Below are 26,073 nucleotides of genomic sequence, written 5' to 3' on the forward strand. Positions count from 1 at the left end.
TTGGCTCCTTTTATGTGCTAGGCAACATATTAGCTAAATAATCAAGCAACCATGAGTAAAATAACCAATTGTTTTATTTTATATTTTAAAAAAAATCTTAGGGACGCCTGGGTGGCTCAGTCGTTAAGCATCTGCCTTCGGCTCAGGTCATGATCTCAGGGTCCTGGGATCGAGCGCCGCATCGGGCTCCCTGCTCGGCGGGAAGTCTGCTTCTCCCTCTCCCATTCCCGCTGCTTGTGTTCCCTCTCTTGCTGTCTGTTAAATAAATAAATAAAATCTTAAAAAAAAAAAAAAATCTTAGAAAGACGTCTCTTGCTTTCAAAAAGCTCCGTTTATTACTACGCTATGACTAAGAAAACCCCCACCTCCAGAAGATAAGATCCATATTTGTCGAGGTAACAGATGTCAGAGGAGCCCAGGATTGCCCAGGAAGGCTTCACAGAAGAATGAGATAGAGCCACGCCTTGAACGATAAATAAAGAAGTGAAGGGGTAGTGGTTATGAAGGGCGGGGGGCACTCCCAACAGTGATAAAGTTGCTTTCAAAGGTCTGCAGACAGAAGAGCAGGACCTGGGGAAGGCACACAGCTCCATGTGGTGACCAGAACAGGCTCATGGTTTATTGAGGAGGAAAAGAAAGACAAACATGAAAAGGGGATGGGGTCCTTGTGTACCTCAGGGAGAGGTTATGGAGAGTCTCTGACATTCCTCCAATGGGGCAGTGACTTGATCAGTTAGGCTGAAGGAGAAGGAATCTCATAGGAGAAAACAGACTTGCTACCAAGAAGTTCAGAGCCAAATCTATTCCTTCTCTAGCAACTTTATAGAACTTGAGTATATGTACCAAGGGCATTTGCTTTATCCATTCTCCCTTCCTTTCTTTCATTCCCTCATTTTATTTTTTTAAAACTTATTATATAAATCCCAAATCCTTCTTGGAGTTAGGCAGGATAAGAGAAAAAGAAAGAAAGAAAACTAAGAAAGGTAGGAAGGCAGATGGGTAGGCGGATTATCAGTTCTCCCAACAGAAGGGAAAATGAACTCTACTTTGACATATTTTATTGAAATTCAGAGATTCGATAGCACACATTATCCAACACAAGTTATGGTATGTATTATTTTTCCTCTTTCTATAATTGGCTTCCTGACTTTTTCTACTAATTTCTAGCTCCTTTCACTGAAATACTATTACCTTTAAAATCTGTTTTCTAATTTATTGTTTCACTTTAAACATAAAGCCAAAATAAATATATATTAAATTCTCCATTAAAAATGAAGCACCATATTAATGGCACAAAGATACAGACACATTCAGAAATAACATAAAACAATTTTCATAGCTTTGTGCTTTTATTCTCTTAAAGTAGTTTTCAAAATATCCCTAATTATAATATTTATTTTAATACAATATATAGATGAGAGGAGACAGGTTTTCAGGAAGAATGATTTCACAATCACTGGGTTAATAATTTATTTCAAAAGACAGTACTCCCTGAATGATAGTAACCATCCCCAAATGCCCATGCGCATGAATACACTGGGCAGACATCGGAGATTCCAGGGACATACCAACAAGTAACTACGAAGACTTTCTATATTTTTTCCTGCCAGATAGAGATTCTAAAAAGAGGGGTTCAAGATAAAGTTCTGGCTGTGTCCATTTGTGCAACAGTCTTAGATCTGCAGAAAGCACTCAGAATCTCAAAATCAGAAAAACATAGGTGAGGTCATCAAACAGCCTTTCCTGTAACAAAAGACCCTGTCACCAGCTCTTGTTACACATGCTTATAGTCTCAGAGAATCCAAACCTGCCAACTGGTTTTTCTTAATAATTTGTTCCTATGTCATTTCAACATTTCTTTCTAAAGAACAATTCGCTCTGAGGTGAGAGTTAAAAGATGAGTTCCTGCATAGGTGCCCCTATGATTATCTGCCCTCTCTTAGCACTCACAGAATTCCAAAGACGGCAAAATTATTAGGGCAAATTCCAACTTCAAAGGAAATTCCCCAGCCAGGCCAGTTGCCAATGGAACTATAATATCAATATAAAGAGAAAGTCTTCTTGGAAGTTAAGAGTCTGGGAGAAAAGGTTAATTATGCAGTGCTAACTGAGGAGAACCACCTATCATAAGAGGAAAGAGCTTTATATAATCAAATGCCAGAAAGTTACCATGAAAAAAGACTTAAAACAATTTCACAGACTACCTCAGAGTTCTTCTACTCTCTGTAAATCGGTATCAGAGTATAAGGAAATATTCACCAATAAATTAAGTCACAAGCCTTTCTTTTTGGTTATTAAAGTAACTCTGAAGCAACTTACAAATCCACACATGAGACATGCATGGATAAAAGGTATTGATCATAATTTGCAAGGATAAGCATGACAAAATTAAAGCCATAATAATGGCTCATCAATTGGAAAGTCAGAATTTTATAAATCTATATAACAAAGACAGAAAGAACCAAGAAAATAAGGGGGATGGGAGACTAATTGCAATATGTAAGAAAAAAGGAACATATTTTGCTCATAAAAGAGAACTTCGTGCATTTCTTCAGAACTTAAAAGAATTTATTCTTATCTCACTAATGATTTTATTTAACATGGTTCTTTAACTTTCTAACCCTACAACAAATTAGAAGCAATAAATTATAAATGGTGAAGACTGCTGTAATTGACATTCTTAAAAGATAACAGATAAAAATTAAATATATAGAAAACCATAGAAAGTAAAGCATTTGTATTTAGTGGAGCTTATGTAGTCCTACATACCTCTGTATTCCCCGAGACTTATTATAGCATTGCAAAACAATCTCACACACAGGTGTATACACACACACACACACACACACCCCTTTGGTATTATTAACAGCAAATCCTAAAGTATACACAGAAAGAGAAAATTCTGTTAAGGTCCACATACTGTTATAAACTAAAGGCTGTCCATGTGTTTTGTTGAGGTACTAATATTTTCTCCTGGATCTGCAAAAAACTAAAGCCTAGCATTGTTTTATAATTGTGTTCATGAAAAGATCAGTGTAAAACAAGTGTTTAACAACCACTGCCTATTTGACCTAGATTTTCATAATATTTCAAACTACAAAGTTGTTTAAAAATGTGATGCCAATAAAGAGCAAACATAAGAATGGCGAATATTAAATTACTTCTTCCTTGGCATATACATAACTATAATTTCAGATAAACTGACATGAATTTTCTTTTTGCACACAGCCTTCAGGTGCTGCTGATGACTTTAATACACTAATTAAGGACCCATAATATTCCACACTATACATATTATTCCCATTTCCTGGAAAGTTTCCACTAAAACCAGAACCTGAATTTTCTAAGAGCTACACTGCTTCACTCTTTCACATAATTCATGAAGAAAGGCTTCCTTAAGCATCTCTTAGAAAATGTAGATAAGCTGATTTTCCCTAATTTCACTGTTTCTGTCTCTTTGAAAGTACATTATGAAATACTCCTACCTCTTGTAAGCAATGCTATATTTGCACTCCCAGGTATAAATGTTCAAGACAAATGTGGTAGTGACTTGCCAGCTATTCATCAAACTTGTTTCCTCCTCTTCCTGGACCACTGCTAGACTACTTTTCCCAGCCTCCTCTGTAGTTAGGTGTGGTCATGTGACTACATTCAACCCAAAGAAATGTGGGTGTGCCTACGGAAACTTCCCACATAAACCTATTTTTTCCATTTCCCTTCCATCAGCTCAATCGAGAGATGTACACTGACCTTGTAATCCAAAGCAGAATACAAGTCACAAGTTAGAAACTGGGGCCTGAATTGCCACTAGAGAAAGAACGGACTGCCACTTGGGAAAGTCTTTTTAATCTTTATGTGAGGAAGAAATAACCTTCTTTTCTGTTTGAACTACATTATAGGGAGTTTTTTGGTAGTGTTACAGTAATGAACACAGTAAACATTATATAAACTGAATTACCCACCAAAATTAATTGTGATAAGTAAAGTTGAGAAGAAATAAATGCGCAAAATAAATTTTAACTGAACATTTTGGTAAAAGATTTGTGCCTCACTTTTAAAGCATTGTCCCTCAGGAACTGGAGAATAAATAAAATGCTCTCTCTGGTTTATGTTTCAAACTGAGTATCAGATTGAGAAGTTTAGAATTAGCAATAGCAAAAAAATGAGTCAGTTAACTAGGAAGTTAAAGTAGTAGAAGAAAACCCAAAATAATATTTAATACACTTAACATTCCTTATTTCCTACCAATACCGTACTCCCATCAATTCTGTTACAAAACTTCAAGAGACTGATTTATTTGATTATCTTAGAATATTGTTCTTGAACACAACTTGAAATAAATAATTAGCTGGGAGCCTGAAAATATTTTAGTTACACAGAGCTTATAAAAATGAGATCTGACCTGTATTTCATTAAAAAGCCAACTGATCAGACTCATCTCGGGAAGCCATAACCTACCTGATTTGTCCTGTGACTCTATTTCATTTTACCATTCATTTTCTACAGTAATATACTGTGAACAAACTGAAGAGAAAATACCCACTTGGACATTTTGATATTTGTTTGTAGCTTTGTCCTGGTTTTAGTTCCCTACTTAAGGACTAAATGGCACCACAGTGGGTAATGCACTGGAGTAAAAGTGGTGAATCATTAAAGAGTTCGTAAATTTTAAAAACAGGGGCAGGCCTTCTGGGCCCCATATGCTTCTAGAAAACCCAATGTTGTGCTGTATTAATTGAACCGTGAAACTTTTATTAGTCCTCTTTAAAAATGCTTGCAGTGAAGTTTTTATTAATGCTTGCCCTCAAATTGTTTATACTACTTAGCATTTCCATAACAATTTATATTTCAAAGAACTTTTTGATCATTAGTTAAATCTACTACATTTCTATAAGAGAATGCAGCTGCTTAGCAAAACAGAGACATGGCAGGAAAACTCAATTAATTTTTGCCTAACATTTGCCAATGAGAAAAGGAATAGAATATAAGATCTTCCACAGACCTTTAACTTCTGTTTGTATAAGCCTGGTCCTCTCACTCCGTATCAGTGGAATAATTTTAAGTGTTCTCACAGTGGTGAAGAAAAGAGAAATTAGCTACCTTTATGCAATGGGCTTTGAAAACTAACGTTACAGGACTTTACAACAGCTTTAGCAGCTCTACTATCCAAACTCACCTAAATGCCCACAAGGCCAAAAGCACTGCCCGATCGATATCAAGAGGCATCATGCACACTGTGTTCTAGGTTTCAAAAATTCCCTTGGCTACATTTTTGTCAAAATTACATTATATAAATTAGATTCATCAAAAGTAAAAGTCATGCTGGAATCATTCTAAGGTTGATGCAGCCTAATTACTCTTAAAAATGTCCAGGCTTAAATCATGTTTTCTATATTCTTGGGATCATACTAAAAATCTGATCTGGGTTAAAATAGGTAGTAATCAGTTTTGAGTGGGGGGGGAAATGTACTCTATCTATGTCTTTGGGTCACCTCCACATAAAAACAGGATGTCCTAGACAGCAGAGAACACATATAAGCCCAGAGAATTTCCCCACAAATTATTACCTCCTCTCATTTTCAATAGCACTAGCTTTTCATTTAGCAGAAAGCAAAATCACTGAGTTATATATTAGCTCACAGGAGCAATACCTATATTGAGATAGGCTTTAATGGTGTATTTTTTGTTTGTTTGTCTAGAGTCTCAAAATGAGAAATTCTAGTGCTTGTTAGATTAAAAAACATTTCTGCACTTTGCCAAGTCACAGTGAAGAGCATGATGCAATCTGTTATCTAGTACCCTCCACCCAAGTTGACTGCACAATTCTCTTTAGGGGAGGAGTCGGAGAATCTGTATAACAAGAGCCCCATGTGATTTTTATTATCTGACTTGTTTGGAAAATTCTAGATTAGATGAGCCCTAAAGTCTTTCCTTCTGAGATTTGGCAATCCTGATAAAAAAAATAAATTACTAGAAATGTCATCCATATTGATGTACAGAAGAAATTAATTTCTGCTCCTCTGTTTATTAAAATACTTAATACAGTGTACGGACCAAAACTACTCACTCTTCTGTCTCTCCCACCAAAGAGTGCTGTCCATGAGGGGAGAAACCATGATTTAGTACTCTTTGCGTCCCTACTGAGCAACACACAGCCTGGCACTAAATGCTTAATGAGCTTTGCATGATTGACTATCCCAACTGCAGCAGCTAGCTGCCAATCTTATCCAGACAGTCTTCCCTCCATTCAGGCTCCTCAGTGCCCAAAAGCAACACCCAGTGCTCTAACTTAGAACATTACTGAGGCACCAAGATTAAAATAAAAACCAGTGAATTCTATATTCAAAAATCAGCACTTATTGTTTGACTGAATACATGATCAAGATGGTAATATTTAGTACTTGATATCAACTATAATTGAACATGGATGGAGAAGTTTTATGAGGAGAACAAGAATTCACACTATCCCAGAACCAATTTTCAAGACAAACATAAATACTCCGTCCAAAGCACTGACTATTAAAGAATTTCTGGAATAACTGGAGTGAGTCTATTTTTCTGGTGCACAATAACTCCTTAGAGCCCTCTGCAGAACAAAAGCAAAACAAATGGATGGTGATTGCCTCAGGCCAATTTAAGTTCCTTTTTAGATAGCTTTTTTTTTTTTTTTTTTCTGAAGAGATGTAAGATAAACACTTTTCCTAAATCAAAAGATTAGGTTGTTTCTCACCAGTAGAATATATATGCCACCATAAGATAGAGGCTAATAACAGCAGAAGAATGTTCTCATGTTTATGACCAGAACATCTCCTTTTACATATGCAAAGTGCATTTCAGGTCTCTGATCATAGTTTGCATTTGTAATAAGTAGAGAAGACTCCCACCCACCTGGCCCATTTGCTATGACTTCCCTCAGTTCATATTTCATTCATAAAAACTTCCCAAACAGAACTGATCAAGACCTCTGGATACTGCTCTCAGGAGAGCAGAACATTACCAGCTGTGAGTCAGCATCAGATGCATATGGAATTAATCCAAGTATTTGGTATTATTTTACTTCATGTTTTTTGAAAGAGTACAAAGTATTTGCCAATCTTATGTATTACAATACATTTATATACAGAAGCTCTGAGTTTAAAAAAAAATGCTACAAGTTGTTATCATCGGAGTATAAAACGTTGAGCTACACAACATACTATTCCCTCCTCCTTCATATGCACTTCGAAGCAGGGATTCACGTCCACTTTCTACACAACCAACAACCTATGCTGGATAGACAATAAGACTTCTATTTAACTTCAGATCCCCTTTAATCGTGTCTGTTTCTTCTCCCTCAGGAGGAGTTAGGTACGTGCACTCTCTGTCTTCCTTCTCTCTTTTACCACACAAAGTTCTGTGATGTTACTCCTGGCCATCGGCTCCTTGCATACCCACACCGTTTCTGTAGCTTTCTTGCCCAGTATACTTTACCTTTTAAGCAGTTATCTCAACAGCAACAAAAATCTCACCCTGCTCCACACATAAGATGAGAAAACTAAGAGTGGTATCACCCTTACACCAATCTTCCAAAAAAAACATGACTTTTAGAATGAAATTAGATGTGATACGGACCTACCTGAGAAATCCTCTAAGGCGCCCAGAGCTCAGGTTAAGTATAAATATTTCTCACCTGTTTATCTGCCTGCTATTGGGTCCACTTTTCTGTAAGCATGTAACATTTTAAAACATTTCTTATTACATTGTACAGATTTTCTTCTTTAACTATTGTACAGATTCTCTTCTTTCACTAAGGTTGTCAAAATATTCCTGTATTCATTGCAAGCTAGTTAACCTTTAAATAGGCTTTGATGGCCTAAACTGGGAATCTAACCACTTACAATAGTGTCGTTAATGGGATTATGTGTTTCTCATTAAAAACAAGTGGGGCCAGGTGTAAAGGTGTTAGAAAAATGCTAAAAACCACATAGATACTGAAATTGCTACACTTGCACTATTTAAAAGTGAGTGAGTTTCATAAATTGAGTTTAATTATAATTTGGATCCAAATTTTTCCTATCTAGTTTTAGCCTTCATTAGCCATGATGGCATCTGCCTTTTATGTCCGTTTCAAGACTACATATCCTGGTAAAGTTGCTGTTTCAGGATACAGTTGTCACCACCATAAATGCTACTTTCTCATCATTCAATCTGCCCTGTCACTGTTCTGCGAAGTCAGCGTGGGAGGTAAACAACCAATACGGGGAGGATATGATAGAGGTGGGTGGAGAATAAACAGACGTGACACTTTTTTTTAATATGTAAAAAGTCTATTTTCTGGTCTGGAGAATTAAAAACAAACCCCTATATAAATTCTAGACCATAATTTCCAGAAATGGAGGAAGTTTTCTGCCACTTCTGTACTTAGTCAACTTGTTCCTACCGATTTTAGTATGGTTTTTAATGATACCAACACATTCCATCACAAGAAAAGGGAAAAAAAAAATATTTGACTACAGTAGTTCTAAATTAAATGCCTTTTTAAAATTATGCCATTTTGAAAACATTAAATTTAAAATAAATTTATATTTAAAATGCAATATATACAAATAAAAATGCAAATATGATTTTAAGTTCATCATAATAGAAAGGATAATAATAGTATACTACAATTGTGATAAGCAATGGAGCTCCCCCACAGGGCTGTCTGTGGGGTGAGGGTGGGGCTGGGAGGAGCAGGGCAAAGAGACAAGTACAGCAGGCTAGACCAGTGGTTCCCAAAATGTAGTCTCCAGGCAAAGTAACATCACCTGGGACAACCTGTAAAACTTGAAATTCTAGGCCCCACCCCAGACCTACTGCATCAAAAACTATGGGGATGCATCTAATTATTAACAAGCCCTCCCAGGGATGTTAATGCATGCTGAAGTTTGAGAACCACTAGGCTACAGGGGCTCAGAGACAAGAGACCTAAGTAACTCTTCATCTGTGTATTCAGATGACAATGCCAATTATAAATAATGACTTTAACGAAGAACTGGTATATCTTTTACTATGTCACTTAGAATCAACAAGTCATAATTCTACCCTACGATAATTTCCAGTTCCACATTCAACATACATGCTGACAGGCAGCCTGTTGAGGATGCGGGGAAAGGTTGATGAGACAGTGGAATATCAGAGCAGGGGATCTGGGCGTGGCACTCCACAGAGCGAAAATCTTGGCAAAAGATTTCCTTTTGTAAATCCTGAATAAAATATTATACTAGTTTCAACCTCAGGAGTTGGATAACTCAAGGATATCAATATGACAAAAGGGTTTTTTTTTTAAAGAATATATAGAAATAGAAATAAATTATCCTATAATGATCCAAGCAGAAAATTCTTTTACAATTTGTCCATGATTAACATGGGATATCTGACCCTACCCCATCACTCTGAGACTTGAATTATGTTTGTTCCAAAAGTGACACCCTGTTCCAAAAGTGACACCCTGTTCCTGCAGGAATGGGTGTTGGCTCTGCTGATCACAACACTATATGAGCCACATATTACACTAGACTCAGAGGAAGCAGGTGCTGAGATTGTAATTAAATACGTATATAGGAAACAGGAGTGGCTGCAAAGAAGGCCGGGGAGGAGAAGTATCCTTCCTGTGTGTCAAAGAGATGGAGAAAGTGTAAATTGTGTGCCCACAGCACAATTTAAAAGCATACAGACACATACTAGTTCAGAAAGACTATGGGTGTGAATTAGATGCCTACATCATATTTAATAAATATTAATAACGTCACAAAATCCAATCCAAATGCCGTATTAGGAGCAGAAGGATTGAAGCCTAGTGCTCAGATAACAATGCAAATGAAATTAGTGCCTGGAAAGCAAACTGGGTTATGTAATAGAGGATTAGCTATGGAATACAAAATTCAGAATTCATTATATTAACCAATCTTTGTCAGGAAAAAAAAAAAGTCCTTTCATGACTTAAGTTGCTTGCTTTGAAGCAACACAAAGCAACATCCTTCATATAAAGTCTGTTAATAGTTTAAGAAGGAACCAGACTGACCGGGCTGCACTGGCGAGCTCATCATGGGACTCTGGAGAAGGACGGCGAGGACGGGATGCAGACCCACAACCTTCCTTCAGCTGTCAGTGTTGGTCCAGGAGGGGCTGGGAGATGAGAAACCTAGAATGTACAGAAAAATTAGGTGTGTATGTACAGGTCATGTCAAGCCACACAGAAAGAGACGGAACCGGCTGTGCGTCTCAGCTCAGCCACAGGGCGACCGCGGGTCTTTGAAGCGGTCACACCAACTACTTGGTGTCTTTAAGTCTTCATCCGTAAAAGAGCAAATTGACCAGTCACGCTTAAAGCACAGAAATATCGTGAACACCAAGTAATATGATAGGTGTGGAAGGAATCTGTGAGGAAGAAAGCACTTCCCAAAATTATAATTAGTTTCCTGTACACCATTCACTCTAATTCGTCTGCTGTTATCATTACTATACCAATTAAAAATATTTTTTGGAATTTGGATAGAACTGTCTCATTACATAGTATTCTTAAATATCACTGTCAAAGATTTCCTTCTAGGGACAGGAGTTCTTAGGGGAAAAAGTGTAATGGACTAAAATAAGGAACAAGTAGGCCATGAACTATGAGAGTGAGAGAAACCCCCTATTACAATTTCCATTTCTTCTTGAAATCTTTTGCAGTCTTGTTCCAGCCAAAAGTAGTAACAGCCAAGTCTTTCTAGGAGTGGCACTTACAGGATGGACTTCTTGAAAGGAATTTAAGGGACTTTCTGCTTTTAATTTGAATGTACTCTCACTTCTAGACACTTCAGCAAAGGAAAAACAAATGGAAGGACATTTTCCTCACAGTTTACTGGAATGTCAAAGTTTAAAAAAAGAAAGGAAGAAGCAGCTTTTAAAGTTGCACTTAATGAGTTTCTTACTAAAACAGTATATCCCAATTGCACTATTTTTATAGACAGAATGCTGTAACGCTGAGAATTGTACTTCTCTTTATCTCGAGAATCCAACATATTTATTGGGACTCATTTTCCCATCAGTATTTTGAAAGTGTTATTACTATTTTTGCCCAAATGTATAAAGCAGAATATAAATACACATTTCCTTTGAAAAACTATGTAACACCACCAAGAGCACCTATCATACTTCAAATGGTCTCTACACAGAAATAGGCTAGTAACTAAAACAGTTAAGTGAGAGTCATCAGTTCAGCAGGCTATTTCTCATCTTATCTTTGGTCCTGGAAAAGGATTAAAATTTAGTAACAATAAAATGTATACTTTTATAAATCTTCTTCAAAAGTGATAGTGATGTGTTTATTTTACACTTACTTGTACCTAATTATACTGATCAGCATTATTTTAAGAATCTTAATTTCCATGTTGATGAGAAAGCAATATTTCTACCAAAAAAAGAAGAAAAATGAAAAGCGGAAAACTCTTTTGATTTCTGTATCAGCAGAAGCATACTGACATTGACATTGGCTTCAAAATGAAAAGGTGTCAATGTCATATTTTAAAGTAATAACACTCATGTGTATAGTTCTTTAGAGTCACAGAGTACTTGTAGACATATCGCCATATTTAATATCATTTTCACGTCAACCATGCTAATAGATACTTGTAACTCTCCCCTCCCTTTATGGGTAAGAAAAACGAGATATCGTCTGCTTCATAATTAAAAGGTAATAAAGCAAAATCAAAATTGAAACTGAGACGTGAATTTATAGACTTTAAAATTAATGAATGTGGACTTTGAAGATTTTGACATTTTTACTTTTTTACATTGCAGTCTGACATATTTCATAAATGCTCTTGATACATTCTTGATTCTCAATGCACAGTTTAATTTTAAGTTAAGAATAACAAAAAGCAAGAGACAGGAAACCTTAAGAGTATGTAAGTGAAGTAGTACTGAAAGATGTCTTCCATCAGGGGCTGAGTTACTCTGTGTTTAAAAAAAAAAAATTAATCTATAATGTCACTTTGTTCAATACTTGTTTACGTACAAATACAACTAAATTTAACCAATAATCTCCAAAAGTTCAATTGTGATAACACTAAAGCCAAAGTTCTACTACTCGTCCACAAATCCAAAATTAAAAAGATGTTTCTATTTCCACACACCTGCCATTTCCCCAAACATACAATAATGTCCATGACATGCTGATTAGTGGCTAGTTACATAATTGTTGGGTTTTGCCTTCACAGCTCTTGACCTGACTTACAAAATGAATCTCTGATGCAAATACGAATTTGGCTTCCAAAATATCAGTAAGTATTTAAAATGTACACTACTCTCTCTGCCATTCTGCCATTTTAATAACTGCCTATTCATGACATACTCTTCTAATATTATGAAAGCCTTGTTATCCGAACACTGTAAAAAGAAAATTAATATGCATTTCTATGTTGATTCCTACTAGTTTCCATTTACTGCATCTCCATTCCCAATGAGCCACATTAAACCAAAATTATCATGACGACTACAGCTGCATAACTGAACTATGGTCATTTTAAAATCTCTCCTAAACTGTTTCAGGAGTATGATCGATCCTTTACACATACATGCACCACGTGTATACATGTGTGTATGCACACACACGCGCATCATCAGCTACATAAACTTTTCTTCCCTTGTGGCCAACAAAACCAACAGATTAACAGCCTTGTTCACACCTTTTAGGGACAAAACTGATACAGAATTTTACACAAATTAAGACAGTTTTTAGCTACTTAGAAAAGAAAGAGGGGTCAGTGGGAGAACATGTCAATGAGAATGGGCAATTTATTCTTAAATCTTCCCACATTTCTTTATCCAAATGAGCTGCAGAGAAACAGACTATTTTCTTAGAATGGGGAAATTTTCCCCTAGTACATTAGTCATTCTTACAATAAGCCTGATGTAGAAATAATAGGAAACTGGCTTTCAAGTGGGTAAATGAAAAAAAGAAAAAAAAAAGCAAGTACAAAGTATCCAAGCAGATATTTGCTTTCAATTAATAGTTTCAATTAATTTGCACATTAATTTGTCCATGCTGTAAAAATATATACATGAACATTTAAAGACATAAATACAACCAAGAGCAAAATTGCTGCTATGAATCTTTCACCTATTGAGATCCAAGAATGGTTATTTTGGTTCCTGAATCTATTCTTTGAGCTACGTAAATCCTCAATAAGGGACTAGGAGTCTTTACTTCAAAAGATCAGTTCTGACAAGAAGTTGGTCAGCTGCCTCCAAGTGAGTTACTGCTATAATATCTTGGGATATAGCACGGTGCAAGAGTCCAAGGGGCTGACATCTTGCAACGACCCAGCTTGCCCGTGCAGCCAGGGAAGGAGAGGGCACTGACACATTATAGTGCCCCAGGCCACAGTGCTCTCATTAATAGCATTGTGGGGGTGTTTCCAGAGGTCCTTCAGCCATTCCACCTCCATTGCCTGCTCCATAGTAGTCACACGGCAAGTCAGCAGAACTTTACAGACATAAAGAATTTGCTCAAGGATGATCTCCTCTGATCTTCCCAAGAGTTCTTTGGAGTATACTGATAAACCATTATTATTCCCATTTTACAGATGAGGAATCAGAGGCTTAGAGAGTTTCAGGGATTTGGTCATAGACACATAGGTGGTAAAATGGAAGGGCTGGTCTTCTGACTTTGAGCCCAGTGTTCTCTGTAGCATCACAATGAATTACAGACCACTCTAGCAGAGCTGCTTAAATATCAAGACTGCGTCTACCTACTCATCACAATTTTAGTAATGACTCATTAAGTAACAAGTCTCCCTTACTAAAGAACCTATCTAGCCATTGAATAGACTGAACTCATTCACAAAAAACAATAAAATAAACAGAAAATTTGGAATGAATGTCTACATGAATTCTCACAGTGTAAGCTTTCATTTCCACAGACTTAGACTTCATAGTCCTACCACAATCTTCTTTGGTTTTTTTAACTATAGTCTGAGCTTCTTACTATAGTTTTTTTTCCTTATGGACAATTGGTATTATTTTGGACAATGTGTCCCTAAGAAAACAATGCTTTTGTAATTTTATAACTAACAAAAACTGTGTGTCTCTAAAATATCTTTCTGAGACATAGGGCAAGTCGTACAGCTCAGTCTACAAAGCTATTCACACTCAACCCCAGGTCCTCTCTCTCCTTAGAGGGAGCCAGTATAGCCCCAGTTCCTCTAACGAGGTGGCTCCGTGAGCTGACTCAGTTCATAACATCCACTGTAAGAGAGTTCACTGCTGAAATAAGCCTACTGTGCCAGTGCACTGAGTATCATCACACCCACAGTCTCTCTCTCATGCCTCAGAATGTGAAATTCTGCCATAATTTCATCTTTAAAGGAAAACACTAGAAAATTACTCTTAATACTCTATTCAATTCAACAAACTCTTATTGAGTACATACAAGACATCCCATTACCCATTTTGGAAACCTCAGATTATATTTCACTTCTCTGATTCTTGTATTTCCTACAGATAATCACCAAAGCCAGTACACTAATATCTTAAAAATATCTTTCATATCTGAGCCCTTCTTTCCATTTCAATGAATGCTGCCTTGGCTTAAGTAATTATTTATCTTTTTAAAGCTTGCTTTTATTTATTTATTTATTTATTTAAAAGAGACAGAGAGAGTGAGAGCAAGTGGGGCGAGGGGCAGAGGGAAAGGGAGAGAGAAATAATCTCAAGCAGACTCCACACTGAACATGGAGCCCACCCAATGCAGGGCTCGATCCCATGACCATGAGATCATGACCTAAGCCAAAACCAAGATTGAGATGCTTAACCAAGTGAGCCACCCAGGCGCCCCTCAAGTAATTATTCAAATTAATTAGATTCTTTATCAAGCCTTCTCTCTGGCATCCCTGCCTCTAGGGACCATCTGAATGAATGAATGAATGGGTGAGTAAATAACATTTGGTGACCTGCATACTCTTCAGTTGGTGTTCATGTTCCTTCATAATTCATTTCTTCCCACCCCACTTTCTCTCCTTCCTTCTTTTCCTCACACTTAAGTCCTGTGTTTCCACGCAATCTGTCATTATGTTCAACATTATTAACAACTGCTGAGGCACAAGCCCCAAATAACCAAAACGAACACTACCTGAACGGCTGTACTGAAGCACATCGGCTGACTGTGGGTCCTGATTATTCCTGGATAGTACCATTCATATTCACATTTCCATGCTTTAGTACCTCTTTCTGCAAAGGATACTATCACCTCTTTGCTACTTCCCAGATCAAATTCTTTAAGACCACCTTCATGAGAATTCTTAACCAACCACTCCAAGTAAAAGGCCAGCTTCCTCAACTACATTCCTTCCCACTGTGTCTTGTACCATACCTGTAATAATACCCCTTGTGTTAGATAATAACAACCCCTCTTATGTTAGCCAGGTACTTCTCTACCCACTGTTAAGACTACGTTCCTCAGTTCAGGCATTGTACTGTATTCACCTCAGTAATCCCCACACCTAGCACAGCACCTGGAACATATAGATACACAATAAATTCTTGATAAATGACTCAACAAAGGGGAAAGGCTAAACTAATGAATCTATAAGTTGCCTGACTTTAGGGCAGAATCATTTATCCAATGTTTTAGTAAAGAGCTCTGAAGGACTAGAACAAAGTCCTTGGATTTGGGCCAAAAAAAACAGTACTCTACAGTTTGGGCCACCACCTAGGAAGAGCAGACCCAATGGGGTGGATGCCTTCATGGATCAGGGGAAGGCACCAATACACCAAAATACAAATTTGCCTGTGAATGATGTTATCCATGATACCACCATTTTCTAGGCTTTTGGACTGAAGTGATTCCTCAGATCACTGGAAGGGTTCAGCTTCTCACCTTATTAGCCTCAGCTTTTTCTCCTCTCAAGGAAATCCATTTCTTTATTAGACAAGCTCTATAAACTCCACAATTATATCAAAATAATCAAACCACTATTCATCAAGACTCGAGAGAATGGGATACAGGGATTTAAGGATCCTTGTTCCCCTTCAATTTTAGTAACAGAAGCAGGATTGTGCAAATAATGCTCCTGACAATATTTAAAGCTGTCTTAAACAACAGAACCCTGGAGACCCTGGAGACCCTGGGGACTGGGAAACTGATGGACATAACGAGAGCCACACCAATGATCCAGTCAGTGATTTAACCTCACCTAATACCACAGCAGCCACCTGGTGACTCCAAATCACCAAACACACTGTTACGTAAAGACCGGAACATCAACTCCTTTTGGCTCATTCTGGTCTCTGGACAGTTACCTATGCAAGACTATTGGTTTTACTCCCCACCTGCTTGCCAGATGTTTGCGGACTTCACCTTTGAGCACAGCTAAAAACAGAACGTGTCACCCAGAGGGCCACACATCTCACACGCACTCTCCATGCTTACATTTTTAGAGCAAATAAGCAGCTCCATTCTAAGACTTTTAGGAGAGCCTTTTAAGCACAGGCTACAATGTAGGTGTAATATAGAGCAGGGAACGCAGCTTGGGAGGTTAGTTATGCATATATTTTGCATATTTAAGATGGAATTCAGTAGTCTATACTATAAATATAACTCAATGGTAACATCTAAAAATACATAACACAATCAGGAGTGGTCTGCTGGTTATTTCATTTCGTAAGAAGTCCTGCCAACTATAGTACCTGCACTAATAAAACAGACGTTTTCTTAGTAAGTCTTGTTTTTTAAAACATTGGGCTTAGCCCCAGGGACTCCAGTACGCAAGTCATGTCCTAAACGGCTTCTATATAATGAAAACCATTTTATCAAAAACCCTTACTACACTGATTTTTATTGGATCATCTCTGAAAGCCCCTACCTGCAACTTCCCTCCTTGGACAACAGGGAATAGGGAGTCTCAACCACCATTATCATCAGTTTGAGTTTAAAACTAGAATCACAATACCCAGAAACTGCAGGACATACAAGGCTCCTTTTCAGTCATGGCAAAAGGGTTGTTAGAAAAAGAGCTTTGTCTACCTGTAAATACACAAGAGACAGAAGTCCAAAATAGAATTGTGAAAAGGAAGTAACAGTGGAAGTAAAGGAACTTGTAACAGACAACCTCTGATACCCAGGCCGCAGGAGGGCTTTGTAACTCTCACACTGTAACCTTCCCTGCAGAAAACTGCCCGATCAAGCATGCTTAAAAGAACCTGGCTCCCGGTCTACTCCCTTGCTAGTGTGGAGGCACGGGTTATGATCAGCTAGCCAAACACAAAAGACCTTTATCCATCGCTGCAATTTAGATTGACATAGTTCTCTTTTCCAAACTTCAATATTGAATACATTTTTTTACATGTCTGTGATTTCTTTAATGCTGCAACCTACCTCTTGAAGATCTGATAATCCCTTCATGCAGCAAATTGCCCATGTAAAATGTCTCACTAGCTGGGTGGTATGGAAGTCAATTAACCTCTCTGAGCCTCAGATGCTTAAACATGAATTATTTAACTCACCAGGTCGTTGTGAGTCTTGGAAAAAATAAGCGTAAAGTAATCGGTAAGGAGAAAGTACACAAAAATGTTGACTATTATTATCATTATTAGTATAGGAATTGTGTTTTACTTCAGGCCAAGTTCCCTCCCAGGAGGTATCTGTGATACACGGAGCCTCTCACCCTGGAACAGTTCTGCAGCACAGCTATTAATCTTTCTCACTCCACCAGAGTTACAACAGGGATCTAATTACTAAAGCTCTTCTTTTCCTTTCTTTGCTTCTTTTTTAGAAGGCAAATGTACGTTCTATGGAAATACAGTGTGCCATCCTTTGTTTGTGAATATACTCTGTTTACCCTGATCTTTCACTGACTGATGTTACGAAGATATTTTTTAAATCACTTCTTGGGTGTTGATGGAAAGGAAAGCGTAAGATTATCAAAAACAGTAAGTTAGCAACAATTATCATTTTGTAGAAATCTGAAAAGAAACAGGAAGTATAGTCCCCAAGCACTGTCTAAATCCTTCTAAAAAGAACTTTTCTATTGTTTTAACAGATCACCTTGGAATTTCAGTGGACTCAAAGCCCTCTCCTCCTATTTTGAGGAGGATTTCACTAATAATTTTACTCACTGCTCTATCTACTGCTGGTGGTCAGTTCGATTTTAAGCCAGCCAAGACATATATCTCCAGACACGGACAGACATGCACCTGAGGGGAAGAAATGACAACAGCAGAATGCCCACACGATGAAGAAGGGAAACAGGATGAGCCGTGAGCCATGAGATGGCAGGTGCACAGGTTACCTCCCCAATCAATACTCACGTTGTCACTGACTCCTTTTACTTCTCACTTCTCTAACTTTGGCCCTCTTTTCTACTAACCTTCTCCAGAATCTCTTCCAACTGAACAGGTCATTTACTTCATTGATCCCTTTCTGAAGAACCCCCACTCCCTTAACTAATGAGTTGAACCAACCTCGCACCTTCCATCTTTGCCTTCTCATCTCCTCCCAAAGAACTATAGTTGATACCTAAGATTTATCTCAATTCCATCCCTCTCTGGTTCTTTTCTTACCTATACTTTTTCTCTACAGAGGCTTCCTTTGAACACACACTGTTATCTTAGGATACCCCTCAATTTCCAGAATACACTGATATATAATAAATAAATCATCGTATCAAATATCTTGTTCTTTGAACTTTACCCTCCCAATGATTACTGACTTTTCTAACTGACACAAACCTCGCATTTATATTCAGGTTAAGATGAACCCAGGTTCAGGGCACCTGGGCAGCTCAGTTGGTTAAGCGCCTGCCTTCAGCTCAGGTCATGATCCCGAGGTCTGGGATCGAACACAACATGGGGCTCCATGCTCAGTGGGGAGCCTACTTCTCTCTCTCCATCTGCTGCTCCCCCTGCTTGTGCTCTCTCTCTCGCTCTCCCACCGTCAAATAAATAAATAAAATCTTAAAAAAAAAAAAAAGATCAACCCAGGTTCATGCTATGGAGCACAGGAACAACAGTTTTAACTATGCTTGAATGTAACGTGTACTTACTGGGTGCTCACTAGGAATGTTCAGTACAGAGCCCAGAGGGTAGCTCAGATAGTCCCTGCCTCACAGATTTCACACCTAGGATCTCTCATAGTGTGATCCAAGGACTCCCCTGAAAATGCAGATTCAGATACTTGGCACTGATCTAAGAACCTCCTAGATTAGAATCTTTGGGACAAAGGCCCAGAAACAGTGTTTTTAACAAGCTTCCACAATCATTCTTAACTGAGCTAAAACATGAGAACCAGTGAATATATGAACAATTAAGAAACAAAATAACAAAACAGAGAGAGAGAGTAACACAGTGAAAGAGTGCACTGGTTTACAGTCTGACTGACCTTAATGTAAATTCCACCTCTGATTTTCTTACTATATTCTCACAGGCAAATTATTTTACCACTCTGTCCTTCCATTTGCTCACCGGTAAATTGCTGACTTATTTAAGACCTACTTGTAGGGACAAAAAACAATGTATTTAAAATACTTAGCACAGTGCTCAACCAATGGGAGATACCATCCTGACAGTCAGGGCCTCTGCAGTGCAAAGTGCCCTGGAACTGGGAAACACTGCAGCCTTAATAGGCATCATTTCTTAAAAGGAACAGGAGAGCACGAGCGCTACAGGGATTCAAAGGGAGCTTCCACTGGACTCAGAGGTAGAAGGAAGAAGGTGCCTTGGAAGACATGGCATACAACTTTAGGATACTGAGCGTTATTCAAACATGCACAGTTGGCAAAAATGTCCTCCCTTCCAGGAAGTTTCCGAAGTCCTAACCTCAATGAATTGTAAATAGCTTCAAGAAACAATTTTAAAATCACCTTGCTGTGTCCTTCAACTATTTCATGATGAAAATGATCTATTTTTGTATTCCCATACCATGAATTATTTTCAGTGTTAAAATAACCCTCAAAGTTATCTCAAGTTCTCTGCTATTAACAGGATGTTGGTAGTTTGTTTTATGTAGCACATTCCATTCCCCAAAAGATGACAGAATTTTATACAGACTGCTTCTCAAGTACATCATGTTCTTTATATACAAAATGATAGAGCTGACTCCTGCCAGGAGAGGGTACTCTGGATTGTTATACTATTATTGCTGATGGGTTGCAGCTTTCCTATCATCTCTAGGAAGAACTGTGTGAAAGACATCCACTGGGGGTCAGGAAGGCTGCCTTTAGCAAGATGAATATTCAACCTGCTCCAGGAAACTAACTGGCTCATGACTGGATCAAGAGACTTGATCCCATTAGCAAAACACACTAATCAATTAAGTCAACTCACTCTGAGCCAATCTTATTAAACCGCATTATTCCTATAAAGAATAAAGAACAATTCCTCCTCCATTTCAAAAAATGGAGAGAAGTTTCAAATTATAAAACTTGCAAAAAATAAGGTAACAATTACTGAGTATATAAATACAATCTCAGAACTCAAAACAAACTCAGCACTCAATCCACTGGACATTTATCTCCTCTGAATGAGAAAGCCTCCTTTGAAACTGAGTATCTGCATAAAAACAAAGGGGCTAAACCAACTCATTTTACTGCAGGCAACTTCTATTAATGTCACATAGGGGAAGAGATACAGCCTTTGCTTTCATATTCCAGTTCTGCAGGAAAAAATATTCATACATATATGTATATATATACACACATATTAAAATAGACTGAGACAGATCAACACATATAAATAGCTCAATGCAACATCTGTAGCAGTCCTTAAGATTGTATTAAAGTCCTTGCTGTTTATCAGGTTGGTAAATCATATCAGCTCTTAGTTATTTAAATTGCCAGTTGCCGGGCAACCACATCTTCTGTCAACTGTCACTCACTCTTTAAGTTCCTCTGCAACACTCCTTTAAGAAAAAAATAGTGAAAAATTCTTGAGATGCTTATTTTGGGCATCAGGAATGTACTTAATTTTATCCCTGAGCTTGAAGAGTCTGAGAATTGAGTGATATTGAGAAAATAAACGCGTTCAGTGAGTTGGAGGAGGAGCAGTGGATGGTACCCAGACAGAAAAGTTGAAAGACTTTGTTAAAGGAAATTTTTTTGGAACCTGGTCCACAGTAAAGGCATGTTTGTAATAGAAGCTTTCCAAAAGAAAATATGCACTCTGAGGGAAATAGGTGATTCTCAACAAAACTGATGTCTAGTTTTTATTTTTTTTAAAGATCTTATTATTTATTTGACAGAGACAGACACAGCAAGAGAGGGAACACAAGCAAGGGGAGAGGGAGAGGGAGAAGCAGGCTTAGGCGGAGCAGGGAGCCCGATGCGGGACTTGATCCCAGGACCCTGGGATCAGCTCCTGAGCCAAAGGCAGACGCCCAACAACTGAGTCACCCAGGTGCCCCTACTTATTTTTGTAATCATGCATTCATCACTGAAGGATGAATAAGCATTATAGTCACAGGAATCAACAACTCCTTGCTTCTGACAAATGAAATAGTTACAAATAAAATAATTTACTACCATCTCATGAAAATTTCTACTATGTAAATCTTGTTTTATTTTCTTAGATATAAATCAGCATCCATTATTTTATTCAGTCCAAGAGTTATCTAGCAATAGTATAAAACTTCTCTTCAAGGTTAGGTAGACTCCTCAGCCATGGAGATAATATAATGCAGTATCTATGCAATTCACTATATCAACACAAGTAGTTCTAGAATTGTTGCTCCCTGTCTCGCCGGGCCTCAGTTTTAAACTAGATCACCCCTGAAGTTCTTTCTAGCAATAAAATTTCATAAACTCATCAACCTTTAAATTATATAGTTCTCAACAGTTGCAGCCCTATATAAAACTGAGCCAACCCAATAAATCAGACTTCTGTTGCTACATGTCACAAATATAGAAACATATACATCTGGAAACAAGAAAAAATACTAAAATGGATAATTTACTCTGTTGCACAAACATCTAAAAAATAAAAAGGAATATCTTCATGACTTCAAGTAGGATATTATTTCTTCAAGACAGAATTTGTCAACTTTGTAATTAAAACACTTGTGCAATCAAAGAAACTCTTGAAAAGTATAATAAATCACATTGAGGAAAAAATATTGCAATGCAAATAACCAACAAAGAATTAGGAACAGGAATATTTTAAGAACACCCATGAATCAATAAGAAACTAAAACAAAACAAAAAAAGAACAATTTAGGAAAAGGAGAGGAATGGGCAATGAACTGAAGGGAGAATTTCATCAGCCAATGATTATACGAAAAGATGTTCAATGAGATACCAATCACACTCGTCAAATTGGATAGCATTTTTAAATTGTATAATCCTAGTGTTGGCAAGGCTATGAAACAGCGGAGATTTCATACACTTTCAGAGAGTATATTCTAAGCACACACCACTTAGAATAGAAACTTAAAAACTATGGAGTCAAGATGGAAGATTTATAACACCCTATGACCTGTGGGAGGCGAATAATAATGCCCCCAAAGATGTTCACGACCTAATTACCAGAACCTGTGAATACGTTACCTTACGTAGCAAAGGGGGATGAAGGTTGCAGATGGAGTTTAGTTTGCTAATAAAATAACTTAAAATAGGGAGATTATCCCAATTATTCAGGTGGGCCCGATGTTTTCACAAGGGTTCTTAAAAGTGGAAGACAAAGGCAGAAGAAAGTCAGATGGAGATGTGACTATGGAATAACAGAGAGATGCAGCAATGCTGGCTTTGAAGACAGAAGAATGAGGCCACAATCCAAAGAAACTGAGCACTCTCTACAAACTATGAAAGCAAGAAACGGATTCTCCCCTAGGGGTTCCATAAGAAATACAGCTCTGCCAACACCTGCATTTTAGCCCACCTAGGCCTGTCTCAGACTTCTAATCTCCATAACTGTAAGATAATAAATTTGTGTGGTTTGAAGCCAGCAGGTTTGGGGTAATTTGTTTCAGCAGCAGTAAGACTGACTCAACAATTATTCTCCTATGGAAATTCTCCCATGTGAGTGCTTGGGCAAAATCACAAGAATGTTCATAGCAAGATTATTTAGAACAGAAATTTTGAAAAACATCTAAATGTTCATCAACAGGAGAATGAATATATGAATACTGTGCTAATATACAATAAAAGAATACTCTACGGTAATTAATAAAAAGGACCTATAGCTATATATATAAATATGAATACATTTCAAAACTTATTGTAAATTAATGAAATAACAAGCTAAAGCATTATTTGTATAGCATACCATTTGTAGAAGGTTCAAGAACATACAAAATGATGTGGTAATATTTGTGGATAAAAATATTATAGCTAAAGAATAAATAAATGGGTAAGAATGTTAACACCACACCCCCAACAGTGACTATCTCTGAGTGAGTGAAATGAACAGAGTGCTTCAAATACATCTTAAATGCTTTACTTCATAAAACAAAAATCCTGAGGTAAATAGGACAAAATGTAAAGATCTGACAGGTACATATGTGTAGATGACTATTAAATTTATTATTCATATTGTTCTGTATTACTGAGATATTTCACAATAAACAAATAACATATGCTTCAATGATGTACTTCCCATGTGTCCACTGGCAAACCAGCAACCCAATTCTCCCCAAGTTCACAGAAAATGATCTCACCCAAGGAAGTATCCCTATTAATTTGCCAATTAAAAGACAAAAATACCAAAAAGCAAATATCAGTATTTGACCCAATTTTTTTTTAAAGATTTATTTATTTATTTGACAGAGAGAGACACAGCGAGAGAGGGAACACAAGCAGGGGGAGTGGGAAAGGGAGAAGCAGGCTTCCCGCTGAGCAAGGAGCCCGATGCGGGACTGGATCCCAGGACCCTGAAATCATGACCTGAGCCGAAGGCAGATGCTTAACGACTGAGCCACCCAGGTGCCCCTTGACCCAATTTTTGTAACCTTCCAAATGTACACTGAAGTAAGCAGATTTTTATTTTTATTTTTATTTTAAGCAACTTCATCTTACTTCTGAAAGTCAAGAAGTAATTCACATTGGGAGGATTTCTTCTGAGTGTCTCCAAATAGGCACACCCAGGTGTGAAGAGGTCTATTTGTAAGTGGGTATTTACGAAATTGACCATGATAAATATGCTGTCACCTTTCAGACCAAAAAATGAGATGGTTCATTTAGAAATACAGTGTTTAAATAAACTGTCAGACAAAATGATATTCTAATTATCACCATCAAAATCCTCCATCAATAAGGATTAATAAGCCTATTTGCTAGAGACACAAATATTAAGAAAAAAATATAAATCTGCTTTTTGTGGTTTAATATTTTCCCTTGACTTATACTTCTATCAAACATGTTTCAATTTCTATTTTCATCTTTTTTAAGTGGCAATGTCTGTCTAAAGCCCTGAGGGCATTAAGATTAGGAAATGACTATTCCAATTCTTAGGAAAATATAAGAAATGAGGGGGTTTTCCACTTGGACTGCTTTTCCTCCTGGACTGGAAAACTTTAACTCTTTCTCTAGGAAGCATTCATAACTTAAAATACTGGCACTAAATTGTTTCTGCTAGAAAAAAAATAATCTAAGACTAATGTATAATAAATATATGATTGGTGAAAGTAGAAGCATTGTACTACAATCGTTATTAACACAAAGCTTATTTAACCTCTAAAAAACCAAGATCCCTTTCTTTTAAGCCTGAGAAAGGTAAATTAATTTTATTTAGTTCTAGGTGGCACAAGTTTAATACCTGTGCCTGCCAAAATGCCAACTACAACATAAAAAGCAGTAACAGCAGTTCTAAAGAAAAACAAGTGCCTTTGTTATTTCCCTGACCTGGCCAAGCCTGAGTCCAGATAATATGCTTCAATCAACAATTCTGAATATCAAACATGAAGACATGCCATGTTATTATACCTAAAATAAAAGATAAACATAAAATTCCAGTTTACTTTAATTTATATAATACTATCTGGGGTATTAATGGACTAAGAACTATCATCTAAGAAACAGTGACTTAAGAATTATTCCAGCCAGATAATAGCTTATCATCAAAGCTTATCCCTTTAACTGATGCCTCACATTTATGCAGAGCATTGCTACCTACAGCATTCCAGAATCACTTGATAAAATCTTCTTCAATAATACCCTTTCCCTTTTGATCTTTTTTCCTTCTGTTTCCCTTTTCTCCAACCAGTCAGCATGAAGACACTTGGGTTGGTGAATCAACATTCTTCCATATTTTCTACATGTCCCTTCTCCAGAGAAATGTCACTTCTTGTTCTATCCACTTCTTCTGAGGGGTCTTCCTTCTCTGGCTAGGATCATTTCCTCTTCAAGCACCTAGGTTGAGTTCCTAGGTCAAGCCCCTAAACTTAATGGAATAGGGATCTCTGAAACCATCTTGGCTGCTTTTTTCTCCTCTAGATGAAATTCCCTACTCACCTTTGACAGACAGATCACCTCTACCTGAACATATCCTCTATCAAAGACTCACCAAATCCCTCCACTGATGATTAGATTATAAGCATTTAAAAGATGTTTAGCCCTTTTTTTTAATTTCTAAATTTTCTTTAAAAAATGTATTATTCATAACCAGAAGATGTTTTTATTTGTTTTTTTTTTCAATAAAACTGGTTCTGTTATTTTGTTTATTTACTTCCCACTGAAGAATCTGAAAGTCATTAAAATCAAAACTAGATGATCCATGTAGATAGATTTAGGGGTTTGGAGATTTTATTTTTTGGCATAAATATAACCAGGAATATAAGACTGTGGTACTACCAGGTGAATCATATCAACCTGGGCTTTTCTCTTCTTCTAATGTGGTTATCTGCCACATGCAAGAAAATGTTTGTGTCATGCCTACGACTAGGTCATATCATGCACAGCCAAACTGTGCACAGAATTAATAGGTAAAATAAAAGGGACACTCACTTCCTCTAAACTAATTTAAGTTGCTTTCAGTTTTTATTTAGTTCTAGCAGCAACTCATCTTACTTACATATTTAACATTTTGACATGGTAATTTAAACAGACTGTCATCCCCGCCAATAAACAGAACTCTTATATAACACACCAT

At 37.2% G+C, this 26,073-nt stretch overlaps 1 protein-coding gene across 11 annotated transcripts in view; it reads right to left on the minus strand.

The window, feature by feature from the left end:
- Window positions 1-26,073, minus strand: part of HDAC9 (histone deacetylase 9) — a 912,577-nt gene that overhangs the window by 836,770 nt on the left and 49,734 nt on the right. For all 11 annotated transcript variants that reach the window (XM_032401986.1, XM_032401978.1, XM_032401976.1 and 8 more), the window contains exon 2: window positions 10,043-10,162. In XM_032401986.1, coding sequence (XP_032257877.1) covers window positions 10,043-10,067 — 25 coding nt within the window. In that variant the 5' untranslated portion in view covers window positions 10,068-10,162. The remainder of the gene's footprint in view (window positions 1-10,042; window positions 10,163-26,073) is intronic.

This window comes from Phoca vitulina, unplaced genomic scaffold (genome assembly GCF_004348235.1).
Source record: "Phoca vitulina isolate PV1807 unplaced genomic scaffold, GSC_HSeal_1.0 scaffold4, whole genome shotgun sequence".
Classification (NCBI taxonomy): domain Eukaryota; kingdom Metazoa; phylum Chordata; class Mammalia; order Carnivora; family Phocidae; genus Phoca; species Phoca vitulina.